This window comes from Podarcis raffonei, chromosome 15 (genome assembly GCF_027172205.1).
Source record: "Podarcis raffonei isolate rPodRaf1 chromosome 15, rPodRaf1.pri, whole genome shotgun sequence".
Taxonomy (NCBI): Eukaryota; Metazoa; Chordata; class Lepidosauria; order Squamata; family Lacertidae; genus Podarcis; species Podarcis raffonei.
This window is the reverse complement of record NC_070616.1, coordinates 22,665,442-22,690,975: the sequence shown is the minus strand read 5'-3', so window position 1 is coordinate 22,690,975 and position 25,534 is coordinate 22,665,442. Positions and strand designations below refer to the sequence as shown.

General features: G+C 45.0%; 1 protein-coding gene across 6 annotated transcripts; it reads left to right on the top strand.

Moving 5' to 3' along the window:
• On the top strand, nucleotides 1-25,267 carry TBCEL (tubulin folding cofactor E like). 6 transcript variants are annotated; one of them, XM_053367784.1, is made up of 10 exons: nucleotides 140-289; nucleotides 6,183-6,295; nucleotides 6,665-6,843; nucleotides 7,096-7,245; nucleotides 9,657-9,796; nucleotides 12,633-12,814; nucleotides 14,686-14,942; nucleotides 16,024-16,150; nucleotides 18,340-18,456; nucleotides 24,733-25,267. In XM_053367784.1, exons 4-10 carry the CDS (start codon nucleotides 7,113-7,115, stop codon nucleotides 25,049-25,051), a joined length of 1,275 nt encoding a protein of 424 aa, XP_053223759.1. In that variant the 5' UTR covers nucleotides 140-289; nucleotides 6,183-6,295; nucleotides 6,665-6,843; nucleotides 7,096-7,112; the 3' UTR covers nucleotides 25,052-25,267. The 6 variants fall into 6 exon arrangements, with proteins under 6 accessions (XP_053223755.1, XP_053223759.1, XP_053223756.1 ...); XM_053367780.1 differs by lacking the exons at nucleotides 140-289; nucleotides 6,665-6,843 and adding an exon at nucleotides 1-94; XM_053367781.1 differs by lacking the exon at nucleotides 6,665-6,843 and having other exon boundaries at nucleotides 141-263.
• Nucleotides 25,268-25,534: the final 267 nt, after the last annotated feature.

Below are 25,534 nucleotides of genomic sequence, written 5' to 3'. Positions count from 1 at the left end.
AGGACACCGCTCTTCGCGCGCGATGCCTGCCGGGAAACGTGCAGCTGCAGGCCGGAACCGAGGCTCCTCCTTCTCCTCCACTCCCGTCTCCATGGTAACCGCTCGCCTCTTCCGCCTCGCCATAGCTGCGCTTCACGTGACCTGCTCTCTTCCCACCCCCGAAGCTGGGGAAGTCACGTGATGTTTGGATTATTATTTTTTTTGCTTCTTCCAACCTGAGCAAAGCTGTTTCCGGGTCAATACAGGACGAGGCGGCTGGACGGGTAGCCTAAAAGCGGTTGGGGTCCCGGTGAGGAAGAGGGGGAGGGGGGATGGTGCAATGGTTTCAGTCAGGAGTGGGGTAGGGGGGGTGTTGGAGAATGTCACCCCCACCCCTACCAGCTTCCCGTCAGGGCAGGCAGGAAGGCCCGACACGGAGAGGCAGGGGTTAAAAACCTGAATGGAAGAGGTGCTGAGGTGCGAGGAGCCTCCATGTTCAGAGGCAGTCTACCTCTAAGCATTGTGGGGTGGGGGGGGGCGGTCACCTTTGTCCCTTGCTTTGGAGTCCCTCCTCCCCCGGGGCATTTGGCGTGCCAACTGTTGTTAAGCAGCCGGGGGGGGGGTTGCGTGTTGCCTGATATAAATAATTAGAAATAGTTAGAGGTAATCTTCCTCTGAAGTACTTAGATATAGGAGTCAAACGAGAAGCGTGAGGGTGGCGGTGCTGCCTTCCTGGAATGATCAGGCTGGTTGGAACAAAACGCTGGAACAACATACAGTATTTAAGTAAGATGGTACCTGACTGGTTGCTTTCAGAAACAGGATATTGGAACTAGGCGGACATTTAGCCAGATCCAGCAGCGCCCCTTGGATTTTAAGAGCAGGAACGGTTGGGTGGCTAGGGTGACTAGATGTCATTAGGGACAAACCTGCTGCAGTAAAACAACAAGAAGAAAGCGATGTGGGTTTGCACAAGTTGTAAGGCTATAGGATCAGGGCAGCTGAGGACCACAGTGACAGAAAAAGCAGGGTGGGTCAGAGCGAGCTGATGATGGCACAGTGCTGAGGCTGGTGGGGCAAACTTCCACTGGCAAAAATTGCTTCTGTTTGAATTGTAGAGTTGGAAGGGACCCAGAGTGCCATCTGGTCCAAACCCTTGCAGTACAGGAATCTCAACTAGAGCATGCATAACAGATGGCCATCTAACCACTGCTTAAAAACCTCCTAGGACAGAGAGTCCACCACATCCTGAGGTAGTCTGTTTCACTGTCGAGCAGCTCTTACTTTCAGAAAGTTACTGCTGATGTTTAGCTTGAGATAGTCACAACTTGCATTTTACAATACGTGTACCCAAAAAGAACACATTTGCCTTTTGAGAAAGAAGGCAATTCCTCTCTCCCATTTGCACACACCATTGCGCCCAGTAGGTGGTTATGGTAAGCAGAGGTTGAATAGCCATCTGTCATGGATGCTTTAGTTGAGACTCCTGCATGGCAAGGGCTTGGTCTAGATAACCCTTGGGGTCCCTTCCAATTCTACAGTTCTTTGATTCTCTGATTAATTGGGGGAAGACCTAAACTTGACGCTTCTGGCACTGGCATAGCTTGATTATGCTAGGGTTTTTCTAAGGCAAAAACCCTCTAATATTCATTAGTTTTGTCAATTTTGAGGTTTGGAGAGGGCTGGAGATTACTTATTGTTGATCTATTGACTCACAAAAGCCATTTCAGATTACAGGCTGATATGCCTGCTCTTTGCACAGCATAGACTTTAAATTTAAAAATGGCGACTCATTCAAGGACACACGTTGCATGTCCTTGGCTGATCTGAAAAAACTCTTCTAAGTGTGAAGTTGGTTTTTTGTTTTGTTTTTTAGTATTAGTTCTTAAACCTTAATGCATAACTAGCAAATTAGAAGGACCGTGGTGCTTTAGGTATTAATCATTTAAATATGTGTTTCTGCATTTCTAGTAGTCATATGGCTGTCATTATCCATTGGAATAACAGAGCAAACAAATGGTGCATGTTTAGTTAATATCCAGCTTTTAGGAGTATGCTTCAGCTGTAATGGAATTTACTGAAACAGTAATTTAAAACAGGAGATTATTGGTATATTACTTCTAAATATGAGATGTGCTATCAGGAAGTCTGCACCTTTCTCTTCAAGAAAAAGGAACATAAAAGTTTTCCCAGCTGCATCAGTCCACGGTCCACCTTCCTAGTCAAGCATTCTGTTTCTAACCCTGGGCTCTTTACTGCTTTTTCATAGTATCTGGGTGTTAGGGTAGGGGCAGTACCACCAGTGGAGGACACATTGTGTTCCTCCTGGGTTAGTTTGTCTACCTTTGGTCCCTACTCTGCACTCAGCTCTCACCTGTGGCTCCTAGAAGCTGTCATCATGTTTCAGCAGCCACACCCCGGGAAATGGCTTTGACTGGCTGGCTAAACCAGGTGAGGGTAGCCAATGGGTTTCAAACCCTTGGTGAGTTAGGGACTTCCCCCTTCATGGCGGTTTGAGTGAATGAGACCAAGAGTGGGTCCATTGATCCAGAAGGCAGTTTCTGCATGTGCTGTAGAGGAAAGTGAGGAGCGGATGGGGTTCGTCCACCTGAGTAAGTAGCCCATGTAGGAGAAGGAAGACTCTGATCCTAAACCTCTGCTGCCTTGCGGGATGTATTTGGGAGATGAAAAGACTTAAGGTATAAACCCGACACAAATCCAGAGTGAAATCCCTAAGATGGTTGAATGGCACCATATGTCTATCTAGCCCAGCATTGCCTATTCTAACATATGACTTGTTTTATGGAAACTTCTGATGAAAAGGAATTATAAGTAGCAATACTGAAAATAACTTTTTTTGCACAGCTAGCAGCTTCCTCTGTTAAATAGTCAATACCAGCCTCCATTTCAGTTACTAAGCTTCACAAAAAAGTTCCAAGGAAAGCAGAGCAATGCATTTGGCACCAGCTTGGCTGCAGGAGTTGTTGGAAGGCAGCGTACAACACACCATCCAACTGGCTTAGGGACTCTGCTCTGGATTCGTGTAGGGTTTACTCCTTTTTCTTCTGAAGATGTCGTGCAAAGCAATGTAGGTTTAGGATCAGAGTTTTCCGACTACCTTCTAAGGTTGATAAGCCCTATCTTCTCCTCAGTGCCCTCTACAGCATGTGCAAAAACTGCCTTCTTTATTGGTGGTGAAGAGATTATTGATCTTGTCTGCTCAGTCCACCAGAGCTTGTCTTTGCGTGCAGGGAAAGTTCCTAACTCACCAAGGGTTTGAGACCCATTGGCTACTCTCACCTGGTTTAGCCAGCCAGTCAAAGCCATTCCCAGAGGGTGGCTGCTGAAACATGTTCACAGCTTCTAGGAGCCACAGGTGAGAGCTGAGTGCAGGATAGGTTTACCTTGGAAGGTGTATTGTAGCTAAATAATGCAATAAGGTACTTCTGTTCATGGTATATACTCTAGCAATATGATAAACCTTTTGGTATATTTGTACTTGTATAGATAAGTCATAATGGAAGATTTTCTGAAGAATCCACTTATTGGGAGTAATAGCTCAGCTTCATTAAGTCAAGGTCATGTCTTTTTCTTGTAGTTTAGAGCTTTTGATTGAGGACATTTTTTCCCCCCAGTTGAATCCCAACTCCTGGGAAAGAGGAACGTGGGTTTCTAATACCAGGAAAATCTCCTCAGTAGTGTTATAGTGTCCTTCAGAAAAACTGAAGAAATAATTTGCTTCTGGTTGACTTTTTCATTTGCATTCTCCATCTTTAAAGCTGCGGCCTGCCTCTTTAATAATTTCTGCTTCTCAGAGTGCAAGTGGCTTTAAGTTTGCTTCTTTTCAGGGGGAAAAGTACACTCAGATAAAAGGTTACTCAGCTCCCATGTATGGATTTATTGTCACTTGAGTTTTGTCATAAAATTACTCCAGTAAGCCTGATGATCAGTACAATATACCTTTCTAAATCTCAGAAGCGGCAGTTGGTGTTCGACCTATAGAACCCTTTCACTTTTAATAATTCCTCCATAAAGTTTCTTGATTTTTATTTCTGTGCTCTTTTCACTAAAACAGGCTGTAGTAAATTCCTGTGTGTATGTAGAATACTAGCTTCTTAGAGGAGAAATGTTTGAGTTTCAAGAACATTTTGTTTGATGTTGTAGTGTGTGGTAAAGGTAAAGGGACCCCTGTCCATTAGGTCCAGTCATGGCCGACTCTGGGGTTGCAGCGCTCATCTCGCTTTATTGGCCGAGGGAGCCGGCATACAGCTTCCAGGTCATGTGGCCGGCATGACTAAGCCGCTTCTGGCGAACCAGAGCAGCGCATGGAAACGCCTTTACCTTCCCGCCCGAGCCGTACCTATTTATCTACTTGCACTTTGACGTGCTTTCGAACTGCTAGGTTGGCAGGAGCTGGGTCTGAGCAACGGGAGCTCACCCTGTCGCGGGGATTCGAACTGCCGACCTTCTTATCGGCAAGTCCTAGGCTCTGTAGTTTAACCCACAGCGCCACAAACGTCCCATAGTGTGTGGTTGTGGTGGTTGTTTAGTCGTGTCCAACTCTTCGTGACCCCATGGACCAGAGCACGCCAGGCACTCCTGTCTTCCACTGCCTCCTGCAGTTTGGTCAGACTCATATTTGTAGCTTCGAGAACACTGTCCAGCCATCTCGTCCTCTGTCGTCCCCTTCTCCTTGTGCCCTCCATCTTTCCCAGCATCAGGGTCTTTTCCAGGGAGTCCTCTCTTCTCATGAGGTGGCCAAAGTATTGGAGCCTCAGCTTCAGGATCTGCCCTTCCAGTGAGCACTCAGGGCTGATTTCCTTCAGAATGGATAGGTTTCATCTTCTTGCAGTCCATGGGACTCTCAAGAGTCTCCTCCAGTACCATAATTCAAAAGCATCAATTCTTTGGCGATCAGCCTTCTTGGTGGTCCAGCTCTCACTTCCATACATCACTACTGGGAAAACCATGGCTTTAACTATACGGACCTTTGTTGGTAAGGTGATGTCTCTGCTTTTTAAGATGCTGTCTAGGTTTGCCATCGCCTTTCTCCCAAGGAGCAGGCGTCTTTTAATTTCGTGACTGCTGTCACCATCTGCAGTGATCATAGTGTGTGGTAGGCTGCTGCTAATATTTTTTTATACCAGAAAAGATGCGATTGGGATATGACCTATCTACCATTCTGCTGGAAGAACTACCTAATTTGGGGCTATCAAATATAAGCACCAAAGAATCCTTACTGAGGCTACATCATTGGTAAGGAAATGAGGCCTTTAACAGGAAAGCAGGCTAAACCAACACTTGACAGTGATTGCATAGTAGTGTTCTCTGCTTAAGAGTCCTGCTGGGTCAGGCCAAAAGTTCATGTAGTCCAGCATCCTGTTTTCCACGTTGGCTAACCAGATGCATCCAGGAAGTCAACAGACATGGCTTGAAGGCCATTTTCTTGCTGATGGCCCCTGCAGCACAATACTGGTGACACTCTCATCTTCCATGAATTTCACTTAAGCTAGTGCCCATTGCTTCTTCCAAACAGTGTTCAAAATTCACCAGGTGTATTTTGCACCTTACTATGGCCACTTGCAACCAAGTGAAGATGCCTGGGGACGAGGATGGCTCCTGACATCTCCACCATCTGAAGACGCATGCCTGGGGATCCTTGGATCTTGACTGTTTTCACACACACTAGCAGCACATCCTGCAGAATTCTACCTGTTATATTTTATCCACACAATCAGAATGAATTTCAGGAACCAAAAAGTCCTATTGCAAAATATGACTTTTGATCTGTCAGGCCTAGATTATATATCTTAAGGTTCTAACACTGCTTCCAAGAAGTGTATGGCTGGCTTCTTTTGAAAACAGAAACCTAGATCAATTGAACCTTAGTTTGATCCAGAAAGGCTGCTATTATGGGTTGTATCCAATGCAGTGCTATTTTAAAGTCACTTAGCAGTATATTTGTCATCAGTGGTGAAAGGTTTTGTGCCAGAGGAATGTTGTGCAATCTGTAATTCTTGCATTGGATTCCTCTTGCTTAAGGGCCCTTGTGCTGGCAGGCAGAGAACATTGGATACAGTCCTGTTCTTTTAGAAGAGAGAATCAAATTGTTCAGTTTTTCCTCAAAGCAAATAATGTTGCTTACAGTCTTCCTTTTCTCATCCACCTTTCACCCTCCCCCCCCCAAAAAAACCCCTATGCAGTGAAATACATGGACATGTGATGTTTCTCCTCTGAAAACATGGAGTGGGTTCTCCTGAATGCCATCTGCTGAGAGTTGCATCTGTTAATTTAGGGAGAGCTGATGCTGAGACCGGTAAGTAACCCCTTGAAATAGGCTTATAGTGGACTGTAAATGTATTCTGCTTGGTTAGTCCTAAGGTGTACTCATTTATGTGTCTTTTGACTACTGTGGTTCATAATTGTCAAATTTTAAAATATGCACACGAACCCCAAAGGGATCAGGTAGCACGTCATGTAAACATTCTCTGCCTAGGTGGGCAAGTAGCCTAACCAGGTAAAAAGGAGCTTCCTAGGTTTCATCCCTGAGCGAGGCTGATGGGAACGTACAGCAGTGAGTGAGTTGATAACCTTTGTTGAATGGGTTTGTTTGGCTCACAGGCAGGGGCCAATAGATCTTTGATTAGCCAGACCTGTGGTTTCCAGGATCCTTCCTTTCCTCCAGTGCGGCGGCAAACAGAGTCTTATATCTAGCATCATACAGAGTTTCAGGACACCTCTGGAGTGCAGCATAATCTTAAGAGGACATCTCTCAGCCAGCTCCAGACTTTGAAGGAGGGCTTGAGTGTATCTGTCTGTTGCATTCTTGAACTGCTTGGAACGCCTCCCAAGTGCTTCCCAGAGGTGAGGGAGACACTTGCCAGCACACATGTGTTTGTGCACCCATGGCCCCTTGTCATTTATATCTCACATTTCCTTTATTTCTTACAGTACGCAGCTTGGGGAATTCCTGACAGCCAATCCCAAACAGACAGAACGGCTGCTTACTTGTGTTTTTCCAGTTGGTCTCACTTAAGTAGGAGAATGGACCCGGATATTCGCTGCTGCAAAGTGTGATTTGGTTTTGTTTGTGTGTCTCCCACCCCCGAACTCTAGAGTTTCAGGAAGGGACCATGGATCTGCCCAGTGGGAGAAGTTTCATGCAAGTTCTCTGTGAGAAATACAGCCCCGAAAATTTCCCGTACCGTCGTGGTCCTGGAATGGGCGTTCATGTCCCAGCTACACCTCAGGGCTCACCTATGAAAGGTACAATTTCTGGCTGCATCTTGACTTATGTCGGAGTGTGTTTCTCTTGTCTGACATTCCAAGGGACATGGTTGAAAAGTTGTTTGAGATGGGGTTCCTTATTCAATCTTTCCTCCAATTATATGAATGCGGGGAGTGGCTAAACCTAGATCTAGTTTTCTTTCCATAATGCAAACTCCCCTCCCCACCACACACACACACACACACACACACACACACACACACCATGCAGCGTAATTTTAAAGTGCTGTCAGGTTGATTTGTATCGCAACCATCCCCAAAGGGAGAAGAACGAGGAAATTATTTGGGTGGAAATGATGGTAACTGAGTTTGACAGAAAAGAGCAGAATTAAGTTGAGTCAGTCAAGGACAGAATGCACCATATGTCACTCAAAATGAACCACAATGGAGTCACCTTAACAAAAACTTCCAGGCTAGTCCTCTAAAGTCTTCATTTGTAGGCCTAGAAATGATAAAAAGGTCACCTTATCCACGAACCTATTCCGTCTTCTAACATGCTGAAATAATACTGTATATGTTGCAGCAGATTGCCCGTCTCTTATTTGAGGTGCAGCCATCAAACCTCCCCCTCCCCTCTGCTCAGCAGCTCCCAAAATGCACAGTGGATCTTACACTAGCTTTGTTCACATTCTTACCCATTATGTTGTTGTTCACATAGAAGCACTTTAACATACAGAGAGGTAAGAGCTTACTACATGATTCCATCTTTGATGTTGCCATCAAGCGTATTCAGCAAACAGTCTTTTTGAATGTTCTTGCTGATTTCCCCTCTTCAGTGGTTGTCATAATTCACTGTCTCTGATATCTTAAATGGGGTTTGGGATCCTGTTCAGAATAACCACCTGGTTGCATAATATAGTTTTTGCGCATATTGGGCTCATGATGAACTCATCATGTCGAAAAAGCTGGATCCTGAGCTGGGGTATGTGATCAGGTTGTCTCAGGTTTGGGACTGTTACACGCAGTCTTCAGAAGTACACATGTCATGATTTTGCACCAAAATCAAAATTTATTTATTTATTTAAAAGCATTTATATACTGCTTAGTATTTCAAAAATATCGTTAAGTGGTTACGGTCTGAAAAACAGGACAACAATATATCATTAAAACAGAAGCACAAGCTAAAAACAGGAGAACAGCAGAATTGAAAGCACATGAAAAGAAATTTGGACGATTCAAACAAATAAGCCTCATAAGAAAATGCCTACTTACAGAGTGGCATCCGACTCAGTCTTACTCAGAGAACTATTGAAATCAATTATTTTGTTATTATTATTATTATTATTTATTGAATTTATATACCGCCCTATACCCGCAGGTCTCAGGGTGGTTCACAGAATAATATCAGAATATAAAACCACAAAATACATAATCAAAATACAAGACACACACACCCCAACACACTGTAAAAAGGCATAGGATGTCAATCAAATCAACCAAAGGCCTGGTTAAAAAGGAATGTTTTTGCCTGGCGCTTAAAGGTGCATAAATGAAGGTGCCAGGCGAACTTCCCTGGGGAGAGCATTCCACTTCAAGGAATTGAAGTCAGGCATGACTAAAACTCATTGGTTTCAATGGGTCCACTCTGCCCTAGATAGCAACCACAGATTTGGTTTGTTTTTTATTTTATTTTAAGACATCTTCCTTCCACCAAGTGACAGCTGAGGCAATTCATGGCATGTCAATAAAGCATCATGAAAGCAGCCCTTGATAACAAAAATAACTGACCCATATACACGTATGAATGGCAATCAGGATGAATTTTTGGTGTACCCTTACTGGGAATTCCAGGTGCTGAACCAGATGTGATTTTGCAGTCCTTGACATGGGGACATCCTGAATAAAGTAGTGGTCTTCAACTTTTTCATGTCTGGTGACCACTGTTAATCTCAACCTACATATGCAACCCACTTAATTCTTAACTGTAGTTATTGGCTACATCTGTCTTTCCCCCCTCCCCTCTCTCTCGTCCTCCTCATTCCAGAACTTAGAAATGGTTCCACCAGTATGAGCAGCTTAGCTTTGAGCAGAACCCAGTTTTGGGTCATCAGCCATCTTTTTTTGAAGGCCAGTGAACTAAGTGACTTTGGGACAGTCTCAGTGTTATTTTTACCTATGGCTGTCTATAAAATGTCTGCAGGGAAGAAAAGCACCTGAAGGCCTGAATCTTTATAGCAAGTGAATTATCACATATAGTTGACATAAACCAGCTTGTTGAGGCAAAATTGCTTATGAATGTGATGCATTGCCCATTTCTTCATTGAGCAGTTTTTTTCACCAGTTATTGTGTGATCTGACTTGGTTTCTCCCAGCTTGTACAGGCGATTCTTTTCATCTGCTGAAATTAGACCACCCCACAAATTAATGCGCTGTCATTCCTTCCTTTCCAGATCGTCTCAACCTCCCAAGTGTGCTGGTGTTGAACAGCTGTGGAATAACCTGTGCAGGGGATGAGAATGAGATCGCTGCCTTCTGTGCTCATGTGTCCGAACTGGATCTGTCTGACAATAAACTAGAAGACTGGCATGAGGTAGAGGAGATTGTTTGAACAGTTACACGGACAGCTGCTTTTGCTGCAGGCAGATTTGGCTGCTCCAGGTGGATTCTAACTCACATTTGGAAATGCCAGCTCAGCTTTATTGTGATGGACCCAAAGCTTGTTAATCTGGGAGGCTTTTGAACTTCTCCCGCCTTCCATTCCTTCTCCCAACTTCCCTGGAGCATGAGCTTCCTCTTCCTGAATCAGTAAGGCCTACTCTTAAGTTCCATCTCTCAGCTCATGAGTCTCTTTAGGGCACCCAACACCAATCTACTGCCCTGTGTGGCTCCTGCTAAGTTGCCACAGTTTCACCTACCATATGGGAGATAAAAAGGTAAAGGGTCCCCTAACCATTAGGTCCAGTCGTGGCTGACTCTGGGGTTGCGGCGCTCATCTCACTTTATTGGCTTAGGGAGCCGGCGTACAGCTTCCGGGTCATGTGGCCAGCATGACTAAGCCGCTTCTGGCGAACCAGAGCAGTGCACAGAAACGCCATTTACCTTCCCACTGGAGTGGTACCTATTTATCTACTTGCACTTTGATGTGCTTTCGAACTGCTAGGTTGGCAGGAGCAGGGACCAAGCAGCAGGAGCTCACCCCGTCGCGGGGATTTGAACCGCCGACCTTCTGATCGGCAAGTCCTAGGCTCTGGTTTAACCCACAGCGCCACCCGCATCCCTTATTTGGGGATAGTTGCCCTCTAACTTGGTACCTGCTCAATTTCTCTGGGGTTCCATCTGGCTTGTGAAACACACCTGGCTGTTACCAGCATATGGAAAGATGGTTTCAAAGAGGTCAGTCAACTTCATGAATTCCTTACTGGCAGTATACTTGGACCAGTGCGCCAGAGGGGTTGGAAGCTAACATTGCTGCACCCTCCTATCCAACCTTCTGAAAGCCCTTAATTGTCGCTGTCTTTCCCCACCCCACCCCCGACCCTTGAGAAATTTGAATCATGCCTACTTGGACCTACGTGGAGTTCTGAATGTGCTCCAGTCAGTAGTATGCCAGTCTCGTAGTCATGAAGGTCCAGCGGAATGGCCATGTTAGTTTGTTGCAGTGAGAGCAACAAAGATTGCATTCAAACATCAGCACATAAAGGCCTGAGATCCCAGGCTCATGTGCTCCATCTTCCCCCTTCCCTCAGATACAAGAGAGGAAATGGTGCAGTTTACCATTTTATCTGGAGCTGACAAATTACGTTTTTATGCAAAAAAGGAATCAAATTGTGGTGTGGGGGCTGGGCTTGTAAGCAAACTATGGTTTGTGCAAACCTTAATTTGTCAGGTCCGAAAACTCGACTTGTCTTGTAAGAACGTAAGAGCAGCCCTGGAACAAGCCCAGCATCCTACGTCACTTCCCACAGTGGTCAGCCAGGTATCCCTGGGAAGCCACAAGCCGTGCACCAAGGTACCCTCTCCCATGGTTCAGAGCATGATCGTCAAGAGCTCTTATCAGACGACACAGGAGGTGTGGGAAGGCAAAGACAGACATGACGGAAGTGGCTCACTGCCACTGTCTTCACATCTGCCAGACTGTGTGCATATTCTAATCCTGGAGACCAGAGGCTGTGGTACATGTGCTCACATAAGGCATTTGGGGGAATGTGTATATGTGAGGAGGTGGGTCATTTGCTGCCATTCATGCTATATGTTGGCAGACCTTAGGGGTCACAGCCCTTCAGGGCCTGAAACTTAGGACTGGCAGGGGCCTTTCAAGGGACCTCTCCAAGTCTGGCAAGCCAAAAGTCTTCTAACCAGCAATGCCAGCAATTGAATCTTGGACTGAGATTTCTGCATTGCAGGGGGTTGGACTTGATGACCCTTGGGGTCCCTTCCCACTCTACAGTTTTGTTATTCCATGACTGTTCCATGTGCAGATCAGCTGCTTTGCCACTGAGCTGTGCGTACATTCCACTTGAAATAAACACCCCGGTTCTCTGTTGGTTCTAAAACAATGCTGACTACATAGCCTTTGTCATTGATGCCCAAGTTGCTTTATCGTATCAGGGCCCACCTACCACGAAAACTTGCCTGGTTGTAGACTTGAGGTTCGTTTCCTATTCTTTGAGCCAGTACTACTAATGACAATTCGTTCAGTTTCGTACCACATCTCTTTGTAGCCTATTTTGTTAAATGAGGTTGCTTTTGGTTGCAAGAGAGAGTGAAGTAGGTAAGGAAGTTTGTAGCCTCAACTCAAGGTAGGGATGCAAAGCCAGAGACAATATGAGATGGTCCATTCCCTGAAGGCTGCAGCCTTCTGACCACAGAACTGCTTGATTTTTTTCAAACTGAAGCTCTAAGAGAGCTAGGAATTTGCTTTGTGGAGTGGGGCTGAATGAAAACTCAGAATCTCTGGAATAAAAATTCTTTCCTGGAAATGGAATTCAGTGCATGCAAGATAGCAGAAACGATGAGTAACCCTTGGTAAAATAGCCCTTTTGACCAGTGTTGGCTCTTGAGAGGCATTTTGTTCCTCCTTTACCTGCCATTCAAGTAGATTTTATGAAGCCTGCCAGAGATCTGGTTTTTCCCCTTATTACAGTTTTTTTTTTTTTAAAAAAAGAGTGTAATTAAATGAGGCATTGAGGTGAACAAGCAATTAGCCAATCAATCTAGATCAGCGAATAGCAGCGGTATGAATTACGGATAACTATCTTGAATGCTGTTAGAATTCGTATCATTCTTTGAGTCAGTGAGCCGTACTGGGAGTTTGGGTCCCATCCTGACCTGTCCTTATCCCAGCCCCCATGGACAGAAAATTTGAGATTTGATTACCGCCTGATATGTTTTTCTTTCTCCTTTTTTTTTCTTCTTTCTCCGCTCAGGTCAGTAAAATTGTGTCAAATGTCCCCCACCTGGAGTTTCTGAACCTGAGCTCCAACCCTCTGAATCTGTCGGTCTTAGAGAGGACGTGTGCTGGGTCTTTTGCCGGCATTCGGAAACTTGTGCTCAACAACAGCAAAGCATCCTGGGAAACGGTCCATACAATACTGCAAGAATTGCCAGAGTAAGCCTGGAGCAGCAAGGGCAGGTGCCCTTTACGGACAGATTGGCGTATCAAACAGCAAGTAACAGAAGTTTGTGCATTGGATCAGAAGACCCCAGTTCAAAGCTTGTTGCAGCTGTGAAATTCATTTAGGAAAACAGCTATAGGGTTGCTAGTCCTACTTAGAGTAGACCCATTGAAGTTAATGGACATAACTAACCTAGTAGCTTAAAAAGTTGTACTAGTCCTCTTGCCCCCATGTAGCTGTGTTAGTCATGCCAGCTTGAGTTGATTGCAACCTGTTGCTATCAATCGGGCGAGTGGCTGTTCCGAAGCCTGTCATTGTTAGCAGCCTGTTGCATTTATGATAAATAGTTTGCATGTATACCATATTTTAGATATTTCAGAGAGCTTCAGCTGCATTAATCCCTACAGTAACTCTGTAAGGTAGACCAGGATGCTGAGCTGTGTTAACCTTAGACAAAAGAGGTGGTTAATTTGCAAGCTCGTGTAGAGGCGAAGAGTTGAACCAGGACTTCCTAATATAGAAGAAAGTCTTCTTCTCTGCTCCCTACGTAGGGCTGTTCTACACAGTGCCATGTAATAAGGTGGTAGAGTGGGTTGAACCACTCTGAAGTGCAGGTAGGAGTCTATGTATATGAATGCACCAAATTCCCTGCAAGTAGCACTTCGGCATAGGCAAAGTTCTGGACTAGAACTTTTTTCTCTGCTGTGCTACCTTTCTCCTTTGAGGGATTTTATTTTTATGTGGTGGTGAGCATTCAGAAGTACTTGTGCTCTGCCTATAGTCTGAAGCGCTCCAGCTATATCACCTGAACAGTCCACAACCTCATTCTGCTGTATTTCAAAGGATTTGTGCCACATAAAGATAATGTTATTTCCAATATCGCACTAACTCTGAACTGCCAAGTGCACCGCTGCAAAGCCTTGCCCCCCAATCTTGATTTGCAAATGATGGTGGTCCACCGTAAATATATTATTTTCTTCTGAGATGCTGTTCAATTACCAAGACCAAGACCATTATCAAGAACTTGATAATGAAGATGCCGGCCTTTGAAGGAGTGGCTGGCTGACAGCTTCTGGTTAAAGACCTCCTTGCAAAAATTTTTCTTAAAAATCTAGATGTCAGGTTGCAACGTTCTGGATGGGCTCCAACTCTGCGTCATTCTTCCCTATACATGCCCCCAGCCTGTTGATTGTGGTGGGTGCAGGGTTGTTTTTTATTCATTAGTAAAGGTAAAGGGACCCCTGACCATTAGGTCCAGTCGTGGCCGACTCTGGGGTTGTGGCGCTCGTCTTGCTTTATTGGCTGAGGGAGCCGACGTACAGCTTCCGGGTCATGTGGCCAGCATGACTAAGCCGCTTCTGGTGAACCAGAGCAGTGCATGGAAATGCCGTTTACCTTCCCGCCCGAGCGATACCTATTTATCTACTTGCACTTTGATGTGCTTTCAAACTGCTAGGTTGGCAGGAGCAGGGACCGGGCAACAGGAGCTCACCCCGTCGCAGGGATTCAAACCGCCAACCTTCTGATCGGCAAGCCCTAGGCTCTGTGGTTTAACCCACAGCGCCACCTGTGTCCCTTTTTTTTATTCATTACTGCTTGTTTTTCCTTGGTAGCAGGGCATTTCAACACACTGAAGTGAGAGAGTCTGGGGTAGTGTGTGGGGAGATTAGGCTGACATTCCTGATGTGCAAACTTTCTGCGTTGCAAGGCTTGTTTTGTTTTACTCCCAGTTTTCCTACCTTCAGCCTAACACATGACAGTTCAGGAAAGCGACCTTGCCACTTCATTTTGCTGCATGTCTATAACTTATTTCTATTTCACTAGAAGCCTTGAGCATATAATATTTAATTTTTTCTTCTTGCAGCTTGGAGGAACTCTTCCTGTGCCTTAACGACTATAAAACAGTGTCTTGTTCTCCAGTTTGTTGCCACTCTCTCAAGCTGCTCCACATAACTGACAATAATCTCAAAGACTGGACTGAAATCCGAAAGTTGGGGATAATGTTTCCATCACTGGACACGCTGGTTCTGGCCAATAACTACCTGACAGCCATTGAAGACTCAGAAGATTCTCTGGCAAGGCTGTTTCCACACTTGCGATCCATCAGTCTGCACAAGTCAGGTGAGGTCCCCAGTGAGGCATCCCCTTCTGGATCCAGATTTAAGACTTGCTATAAATCTTTCTAACATCCACACACACTTCAAATCTTGCAATTAAATGTGCTGCCTCTATCAACATGATCTTGTTAATATGGTAATGAGAAGGAAGGAAGCCTTGGTCTGTGCCCACATTTAAATTTTATTTTGGTTTTATTGCTGACTCCTAAACTACACCTCATCACTTATTTCTCTGTCGACCAGTGTTCTTCACCATCTGCCCGTGCAGTTTCCTAAAGCATGAAGTTACTGTACTGTGAAATACTATCTTGTTTACCACTGATGTATTAGCCTAGTTGACTGGCTCTTGATTGTTTTTTTGTGATCATGGACAAGGAGTGATGGGAGAGGGTATTGGGAGATACAAGTTTTTTAGAAAAATGAGGATGGCACATCTCATTAGAATTCAAATTCATTTTTTCCATTCCTCAAGCCCTATGGGTCAGGAGTGGGGCACTCCAGAGGTCGCTGAACCACAATTCCCATCAGCCCCAGCAAGCATGGCCATTGGCCAAGGGATTTTGGGAGTTGTAGTTGTGCAGCATCTGAAAGGCAACAGGTTCCCTGTACCTAGTTTAGCTTCTTCTTATATTTTTACTGCTTGTGTGTGTATGAGAGGGTGAGTTGGACACCAAAGGGATTTTCTGCTTGATTCACTAGCATGTCTTGGTTTGCCTCTGTGACAGGCCAGGTCCATGCATTTGGCAAACTGAGGCAGTCATGGAACACTAGAATCCTGAGAAGATAGAACAGTCTTCATCACATCAGACTGAGATACGTTTACATGGGTGAACATTCAAAAAATGTTCTGCCACGTCCACCCAAAAATGGAAGTGGTCCAATCCATTGTATTACCTGATTTGACTGCATCCATAGACTAGGCTTGAGAGTAATTTATAATTCTGATTGCACATGTACTGGTGGAATGTCAACGTCTCCTTGTTTTCTCCAGTCAATTTTATGCACAGACACAAGAACACCCAGTTACTTTGATTTGCTCCTTTCTGACGCCTTCCTTCCCTGAACACTCCCTTTCTTTAAAGCAGGTCTGCAATGCTGGGGAGACATCGACAAACTCAATTCTTTCCCCAAGCTCGAGGAAGTGAGGTTACTGGGCATTCCTCTCCTTCAGCCATACACCAACGAGGAGCGCAGGAAGCTGGTAATAGCCAGGTCTGCAGATGTTTTTTGTTGTTGTTCTTGGTTGACTCTGAGTTAATGCAGCCAAAATAGTGTGGCCTTTAAAACTTTTGATGCCTCCCTGGGCTCCATTGGGAGGAAGGGCCAGATACAAAATTAATGAATGAATAAAGCAAGCATGAATGGCTCAGATTTTTGAGCAGGTAGAGTGTGGAGTAGCTGTGGGAAACGGCCTGTATGTGGAGTTGACAACAGTTGAGTCGTATGAGCTCTGAACTCTTTACTCCTGGGGGGAAGATAGAAGCAGGAAATAATATTCTCTTGTGGGTGTTAAATTATTCCACATATTGTGAGGAGCTGCCACCTTGCTTCCAAACATGCCAAAATACCATCCTTGCATCCAAACTGAAGGAACTATGGGGAAATCAGACCAACAGTAAGCTTTCTGAGTCGAAGCTGTTACCTCAGTTTTGGTTAAGTGCATTGCTGAGTACCAGAGGAAGGAAGTTGTCCTGGCTTGGTTGCGGATTGGGCAATAGAATCCTTACTCATCAACATCTTTTGAGGGGGAGTCCCCATCCATCAACATGCCTTGTAGTGTTCTCACTTGTCAAAAGGAGCTTTCTTGAGTGCTAATTATTTTCAAGCACTCAGCAGGTCTTTTCCCATAAATGCAGTTCTCTGTTCCGAACTCAGCCTCAGTTCTGGGGGACAGTGTTGATCTACAAGCCTTATTCAGGTTCCTGAACTCCTGTGGCTAGCTGTGCTCTTTTTAAGAATGTTTGGATTATTGGGAATAAGTCTGATGAAAGAATTATCCCACGTTTGCTACAAGCTAGCAACATAGGCTAGGTGCTGCTGAAACGAACTTCAGTGTACGTGTTCTTTGCATAAAATCTCATCTTGGCTAAACATGTTCATGGCTAAAACTCTGCACTTGGAACTTAAAATTATATAGCTTTGTTTACATGTTTAAAAGGCAAATGCCCCACTTTTCTATCTATTGAAGTAGCTTATGGAAACAATTTTTTAAAAATTATTCCGATTTAAGTATTTCATCTAATCATAAAACAACAACAACAATAATAATATAATAATAATACTTTATTAAATTTGTATGCTGCCCCATACCCACAGGTCTCAGGGCTGTTACAGCATAAAATCACAATATAAAAACACGATACCTTAAAAAAATAACTGCCTTTCGCCAAATGCAAAATTTCAAACAGAAACCACCATTATTACAACATTTAGTGGCAAATTCTTCCAAGAATTTGAGTAAATCAAAGCAGCTTTCAATTGTTCTATAACTGCATCAAATTAGGCACCTAGAGGGCACGTCCCAGGAGGGAATTCATTCCACTGTTCCACTTGGTGCTGCAACAGTGAAGGCCTTCTTGTTGTTGATTGCCTCCCTAACTTCCAAAGGTGTGGAACTCTTTGAAGGAGCTCCTCTTTTGAAGATCTCACAAAGTGATCAGGTTCATGTAGGAAAGAACGTTCATGGCCTTATCTCTCAGAATTGCCACTTTGAGTTGTGCTTGGGAAGCACAAGCCTGTGTTCCAATGATGCACTAAGACGTACCATGACTCAGCCCTGGGTAATACAAGAAGAGGACGACCAACAGAGGAACACAGCAGCCACCATCTTCTGCTTGGTCACCTGCACATTCACACTAAGCCACAGTTTGGCTTAGCTTTATGTGTGAAGAGAGTCACTGCATCATAAAATACCTCCCTAACATTCAGCAATTCCCCATCTCCCCCCCCTTTCCTTTTTTCATTTGTGGAAGTCTTAGGAGTAGACCGCTATCAGACATGACCAAAACATTTGCGTCTCTAACTTGCCTTCCTGTTCTTACCTGAGGGTTGGCTGCCTTTCTGTTTGAATTCTGCACAATCAGGAGGCGACACTTAACAAATGCCTTGCTGAACTTACAATACTTTGAGTGCCAGTATTTTTTAAAAATAAAACTCTTTTGAAATCATGTCACATATGCATTTATGTTCAAATTGTAACATGTGGTTTCGGATTAAATTCTCTTCGCCAAGGCACCTGCATAATAAAACACATTTCCTTTAAGAGTTCATGTTTTCAATTATCTGGGGAAATCCCTTGAGAACGCAATACTCATCATTTTGCTGTTGTCTGTTAAATTTGGGGGGTATTCTTTTTTCCCTTCTCTAGATGGTAACATTTCCACCTCTTTTGAACATGGCAGGTTACCATCTATCAATAAGCTGAATGGGAGTGTCATTTTGGAAGGAGAGCGAGAGGACTCTGAGAGGTTTTTTATTCGTTACTACATGGACTTTCCACAAGAGGAAGCCCCTTTCAGGTGAGAACTTCTGATCCCAGAAGTTTTAGAATAGGAAATGAGTTTGTTTAAAGTCCTTGAGTCATGTATGTGCCATAGTTCCTAGAAACTATGAGCTGTAAACTGAGATCTCACCTTTGCCACATGCTCATTAGATTCCCTATCTGTCATCAGTGTAGATATAATAATACTGACCTTCTTTTCAAGGGTATTGTTAGGATTGCTGAATCTAAAATGCTAGACAAATGTTAAATTGTATGGTCAAAGTGTGAATATTTTCACCTGTTTATCATTTATACCATATTGTCAGTGTCCCTGGCACCTTACAGTTTTATGTGGGCAGAATGTGGCTGTTAGTTCTGTGTAAGTGATTAATACTCCCACCTCACTAAGCTGAGCCCCTACTGAGAAGTCAGCATCCTCTGGGAATGGGTTCCAGTCCGTCAGTTCGGTGCCAGCACTCAGTGGCTAATCCTCTTGCCATCTGGTGTTTAAGCACCCTTGAGCTCCAGAGACGTATGTGCCCAAACCGAATGTATTTAGATGGCATCGCCTGTGTGCCATTTTCATCCTTCCTTCGCAAAGTAGTGAAAACTTGGCCATGCTCCAAGCCATCAGCTGGAATGCCTGGCTACTCGTTGGCACTTTGCATTCCCAAGCACAAGAGCAGTTTTGAAAAGGGTTCCTTGTTCTCTCTCTCTGGGGCAGAGTCAGGTGTGCAGGCTGACCTGACTGCTGGAAAAGGATGTGGGGTTAAGAGGAGAAGGCAAGAGGCCCAGCTGCAGAGAGGCCACTCCAGCATGGGGGCTGATAGGACTTGGTGGCAGCCTTCTCTAGTGGCACCAGAGTGTGCTAACCTGTCTAAAGGAATCCTTCAAAAACTTTATTAAAAATGACACGGTGTGTAACTAGCAGTCCACAGGGCAGCACTTCCTGGAGCAGTCTGTCTTGTAAAAGGGAAGGGGAAAGTCTTTCGAGATCCATAGGAGTGGGTTGAGGGTGGGAACGCAGGCCAGAAGAGATGGAGGAAAAGGGCTGAGGAAGATCTCTGACTTGCAGAGGGTTCTGTGGCAAAATCTCCTACTATGTTTTGAGGCCCTGTTGAGTGGAAGACTGTAGGGTCTGTCTGTGTGACCCCTATGAATAACTTGCTTGGAGAACAATACAGGCACCTCCCGGTTTACTTGGGGGTTACGTTCAAGTGAAATCGTGTATATTTGAATCACCGTTTAAAAAGTCTGCAAACCTGCCGTCCCTCCCCTTTTGGTGACATTTGTGGATCACGTTCAGGTTCGGCGCAACATGCGCATGCACGGTCATGCACATACCAGATGGTGCTAAAACAGCCGCTCCCTGTACAAAATATATTGCAACTGTTTCTCCTTGGCTTCTGCATTAACAATCGTACATTTCTCTGGAATGTGGGGGGCATTGTGAAATGCTCAAATCTGACCCTCTGTTGGGTGTTCCATTTAAGGTTGGAGTGAAACCCCTCTCCCCTCGTTTCTCAAAAAGTATGTCCCATTCTTCTCCTGCTTTCTTTGTGTGAGCGGGGAGGAATTCCTCTGAAATTCCCAGGAGTTGTTTGCTGCTTACCTTGCTGGAACTCTCCAGAAAGTGTGGGCAAAAAAGAAGACCTGGAGGGAGCGTTGTGACATTTCCCACCAACCCCACTTCCCAGAATGCTTTGGAGTGATGTGATGTTGCAAGGCATTCTAGGAAGTGTGGCCTGTGGGAAGCTACGGAGAGAGTTATCACCCCACATGGCTTTTCTTAATGTTGAAAAGACAGGGAGGAAATGGCCACTCAGAAGTGACAATTCCACCCTGAAATTTTTTGATAAATTCTCCTCCCCCACCACCCCACAAAGCAAATGATATCCCCCCCCCAGGATGTTTTTGTTTTGCCCTCCCTCACCCACCCAACAAACGGTCAAGAAATATGTCTTTCAACACTTTTCTAGCATCAGTGTCATTTTGTGTGTCGATTTTTGCTTCCGTTCTAGAAAGCTGTTTTCTGCCTTTTCCAAAGAGGTTTCACGTAGGAAGCAAGGGGAGCTCTGATCCTCCCCCCGCCCACCTGCTCCCCAGTTCATAGCCTTTTAAAAATGCTGCAACCCCTCCCATCCTTCTGTGCTCAATGGCCCTTTTGTCCGAATGCCCTCACCTGTGTGGGGTCTCTAAAAGACTTGTGCGCCCATTGAAAGCTGTTTTTCCGCTCCACAGAGCTAGTGTGCCATTTCAGGGATATCCATGGACGAGGCTGCGCATGGCTGGGGTGGTCTCCCCAGTGGCAAGGGTTCAGGTTCCACATCCTAGACCTTTGGCCCATGATCGATGTTCAACCTGTGGTTGTGTACGTTTTCCCCACCCTGCACCCCATTTCATTCTGGGCCTCCCTCTCCAGCCCATATTACAAACAAAAGCCTCTCTATCTCTTTAGCCCTCCAGTTCTTCCAGGGCTGTGACCTTTACATGAGCAGTGTCAGTCCTCTGCACCTACACACCCAAAACAACGACATTTAATTCATTGGTTGAGTCCTGCTTGTGACATACATATAGTGAAATAAAAAATCACACACTTTAGTCACATTATTGAATTTGCAAGAACTTTGGTTGAGTTCTGCATGTGACATAGAGTGAAATAAAAATCACACACTTTAGTCACATTATTGAATTTGCAAGAACTTTGATGCTTGAGGAGTAAAGCATAGCAGCCATAGTGCAGAAGAACAAATAGCAATTCAGGGCACTGACTTTTTATTCCAGACCACCAAATGACCTGGTTTCTGAGCCAGCAACAGTGTTCTGAAGAATTGCCTCCTGTGATATGAATCCACATAAGCCCACTACTTACATGGAGGCTATGCTTCAAGGATTGACCCTAAAGCAAAAATCGTGTATAGTCAATACACATTGGGTTCAATGGTGGGTGGGGATGCTAAAGTCATTTTTCCTGGATGCCCACCCCCATTCATTCATTCATTCATTCACTTTGTCAAGCATGCACAACTTAATGCACACAAGTTAAACACATAAGCTGAAGGCTTACTATACTTGATCCTGGAGAACTACTGGGGCCCTGCGCTGTGTCTCCCTACCTGCCCTCATCTGCTGGAGGTTGCAAGAGAAAGGAGCTTGTAATAGTGTCATGCTGTTTTTATGAGATTTGTTTGCTAGATGTTATATATTTGTTTTTAACATTGTTTTAATTTTATTATAGCTTAATTTGTTTTTTATTGTTTTGAACATGTTTTTAGCTTACGTGCTTTATCCATGTCTGTTTGAATTTTTGTTAGCCAGCTTGAGTCCTGGTTCTGGAGGAAAGCAGGATATAAATAAATAAAATAGTAATAGTAACAATATTTTCTGTTTCAGCGCTGAGGTGCTGAAATGCCCCATCACTGCTCTCCTTTCAACAGGCCCTTTTAAATAGTTATTTTAATTATATCATTTGGTAATATTTAAAATGTTTGTAGGTTTGCTGCTTCGATTTTTTAATTCATTTTTTATTCATTTTGAAAATGAAAGACACTTCATTGTTTTCAGAATTTTGGTTGCAAACAAGATTGCTAGAAACTTGTGTATGAGGATGCTTTTTTTTCATTAAGGGCCATGACTTGTAGGAAATGCTGATCCAGCACTATGCAGATGTGCTTTTCATATGAAAGCATACGTGCTAGGCATGTGAGAGCCAAGCTGAAAATGTGGGAAGCAAAATGTGCTGGAAATGGCCATCTTTCTCATTTTGGGATACAGGCTGGCCTTAGAAATGACCTCTCTCAGTAGTTTCGAGCCAAGTTGAAGGAAATCCTTCTGTAGCCCCAAGTTTCCAATTCTTCCGCTTCATTTTGCTTTCTTCTTAGCCTGCTTATTTTTTTCCTATATGGTTTTTGGACCTGGGGAGAATAGGAACAGCACCTCTGCTGATTGAGATGTTGTTTCCAAGGACTCTCAAAAGTGCGCTTTCGCCGCGCTCCGTATAAGGCAGGCTTTTGTCCAGAACTGCTCTGTCACATGTACCTCTGCCCTAGTAGATCCTGCTATATACAGTGGTACCTCGGGTTACATACGCTTCAGGTTACAGGCCCTGCTAACCCAGAAATAGTACCTCGGGTTAAGAACTTTGCTTCAGGATGAGAACAGAAATCGTGCTCCAGCGGGTTAAGTACTTAACCCGAGGTACCACTATAGCCACAGAAGCAGTTTGGGGGGCCCATACTGTGTTAAGCCGTGGGAGCCGCTACAAAGTGCTTGGTGCAGGTTGAAGTGTTGAAAAGCACTCTGGGAAGCTCCTTCCCCGTTAACTTTCCCCACTACAGTCCTAGGCGACGGCTCCTTTTCCGAAAACGCATATCTTCCTTCATCTTTGCCAAGTAATAGTTTCCCATGCGGGCCGTTCCTATCTGCCGATTTGCAAGAGCAGGCGCAGCTGCCTCTGCTGGAGCCTTCCGCCCTGATAAAGGCCGTTTGTGTCCAAGATGCTGGGGAAATCATAGCGCACTGCGTCGGTTACCTCATCCTCCGGGCAGACAGAGGCTTCGCTGTTGAGAGAGCATTCCTACATTTAACATGAGTCCCTTGGGGGGCCTCCCTCTTCCGTTGCCAGGCTCCATCATCCTCTTGACAGGAGCAGTGACACAGCAGCGATCACGTTTAAGCCCCCGAGCCGGACAGGAGACAAAAGGAGCTTTCAGTCCCGGGCATCGTCTGGAGACTCTGAAATGTTACCTCCTCTCAGCCGCTCTTTGTCTTTGTTATTTCAATTACCTTGTGCTTCGGGTTGACTTTTTGCCACTTTCCCAGCCCCGGCAGAAGAGACTCTGCCTCCTCATTACCTATCGGAGAGATACCTGAAGTGAGGGCGATGGGAGGGGAGAAGCGAGGAAACACTGATCACTCTCTCTCTCTACCCAGCAGCCCAGAACAAAAGAGCATCTCTGGGAAGATGGCGAAACTTGCTGAGCAGGTTCATGGCTGTCCAGGCAGACACAGCTCTTGTCTTTTCCCCTTCGCTCCTGATTTTTTTTGGGGGGGGGGGGCCACAGATACCTTGATGGCATATTTGATGGAGGAATGAAATGCAGGGCATTTGCCTAGATCAGAGTGCAAAGTAGGGGAAAGTAATATTAACAGCTGCTAAAGCAACGTTAAACCATGTAGCGTTTTCACTTTGAAAGAATTAGGAGGAGAAGGGCTGATCTCTGCATGTCCAGTGAGAGCAGGAGGTGAGGCTCTGTCACTGCTGCATCCTCACTTAGGTTATGTGCCTGCCTACTAGTACGGCAAAGAACTCTTGGTCACTAGCAGCGCTGCTAAGGTGGAAATTCAGGAGCCGCAAGACTGTGTACCTGTTGCAGCAGCCAGCAGGAGCTTGCTTACCATAAGAGAGTCTCTCTGAACAGTGAAAACAGCGAGTTTCAGCAGTGCACAATCACCACTCTGGGCTTGCCCCGAATCTTACAAATCTCTCCCTGCATGGGTCAGTCCCAAGAATTCCAGTTAATTTACTTAATGACACATCATAACATATCAGGAAGTTTTTAATGCTTAATGTTTTACTACGTATTTTATATATGCTGTAAGCCGCCCAGAGTGCCTGGGGAAACCCAGCCAGATGGGCAGGGTATAAATAATCATCTTCTTCTTCTTCTTCTTCTTCTTCTTCTTCTTCTTCTTCTTCTTCCAAGAAACGCTTCCTAAAAGTTGTAGCAGGGAAATTCATAAAACGAGAGCATGGAAGTGACAAGTCCATTGGTTTCTGCATAGTTTGGGGGGTCCAGTTCCAGATTCTGGACCCTTTTAAAAATTCAAAATGTTGTAAATCCAGGGTACCTAAAGGATTATCTCCTCTCACTCAAACATTCTTGTTCTTTAAGTTCATCTTCAGAAGTTTAAGGGCCCCCTCACAATTTGAGGAACAGTGACTAATACCTTTCCCCCATAGTGGGCTCTGGGGTGCTGAAATGTCCTTCCTAAAGGTTTCTTGATCCTCTTTGCTGTTGGTCCCTTCTGGCGGCAAAGAAATAATTTTTCTCTTCTTCTCCCAACAAGGCTATTTATTTGAAGCTGTTTTAGCTGCTGTAGTGGGATTTCTCTTCCACTTGGTTTTATCAGTTCCTCTGCTGTTCCAGTGATTTTTGCTTTAATTTTAAGCTTCTGTTTTATGTTTTATGCATCTAGCCTCCTTGAAGGGCTTTGATGCAAGAATTATTTTAATAAAGCAACTGCATAGCCAAGAGCACCAAGTGCTGGGATTTGCGGCACCGGTCGTAATGCCCGTCTCTTTCTCTCTCAGGTATCACGAGCTAGTGACGAAATACGGTAAGTTGGAAAAGCTGGCGGTGGTGGACTTGCGGCCCCAGAGCAGCGCCAAAGTCGAGGTTCACTTCAGAGACCAGGTGGAGGAGATGACCATACGCCTGGACCAGACGGTAGCAGAACTAAAGAAACAATTGAAAGCGTTGGTCCAGCTCCCGACCAGCAACATGCATGTCACTTACTTTGACCACGAAGCTCCTTTCGGCCCCGAAGAGATGAAGTACAACTCGCGGGCTCTGCACTCTTACGGCATTCGGGATGGAGATAAAATCTATGTGGACTCCAAAGCCAAATAGCCCGCCCCCATCTCCAGGGGGTTCACGGCCACCTCATGTACGCAAATTGAGGACTTTCTGGAAGTGGGGGGATTCGTTTTGGTTTGTCGTTTGAGGTTTGGTTTTCTATACGTACCAGGTAGCTTCTCCAGCAGGCCCAGATCCGTGAGAGGTGCGCTGCGACCCAGTGCAGATTGCGGTGGCGGCGAATTGTTAAGAGGAGGTGACTGACTTCAAGCGTGTGTGTGCGGCTTTTCTTTGGTTTCTCCCCAACTGCTCCAGTATTCCTGTGAACTTAGCATGAAAGTCTTTCTTCAAAGCTTTAAGAGGGTCCTTGCAGTCACTCAAGTCAGGGAGCTCGGGCTTTCAGGCCATACACAGGGTACGTGTTGAAAAGGTTTTGTGTAGCTCAGTAGCCGGGCTCCAATTACAAGTGGCAGAATTGGTGCCCCTTCACCTGGGTGGCCTCTCAATCTCTTTGTTCCCGGAGGGTTAGGTGGAAGG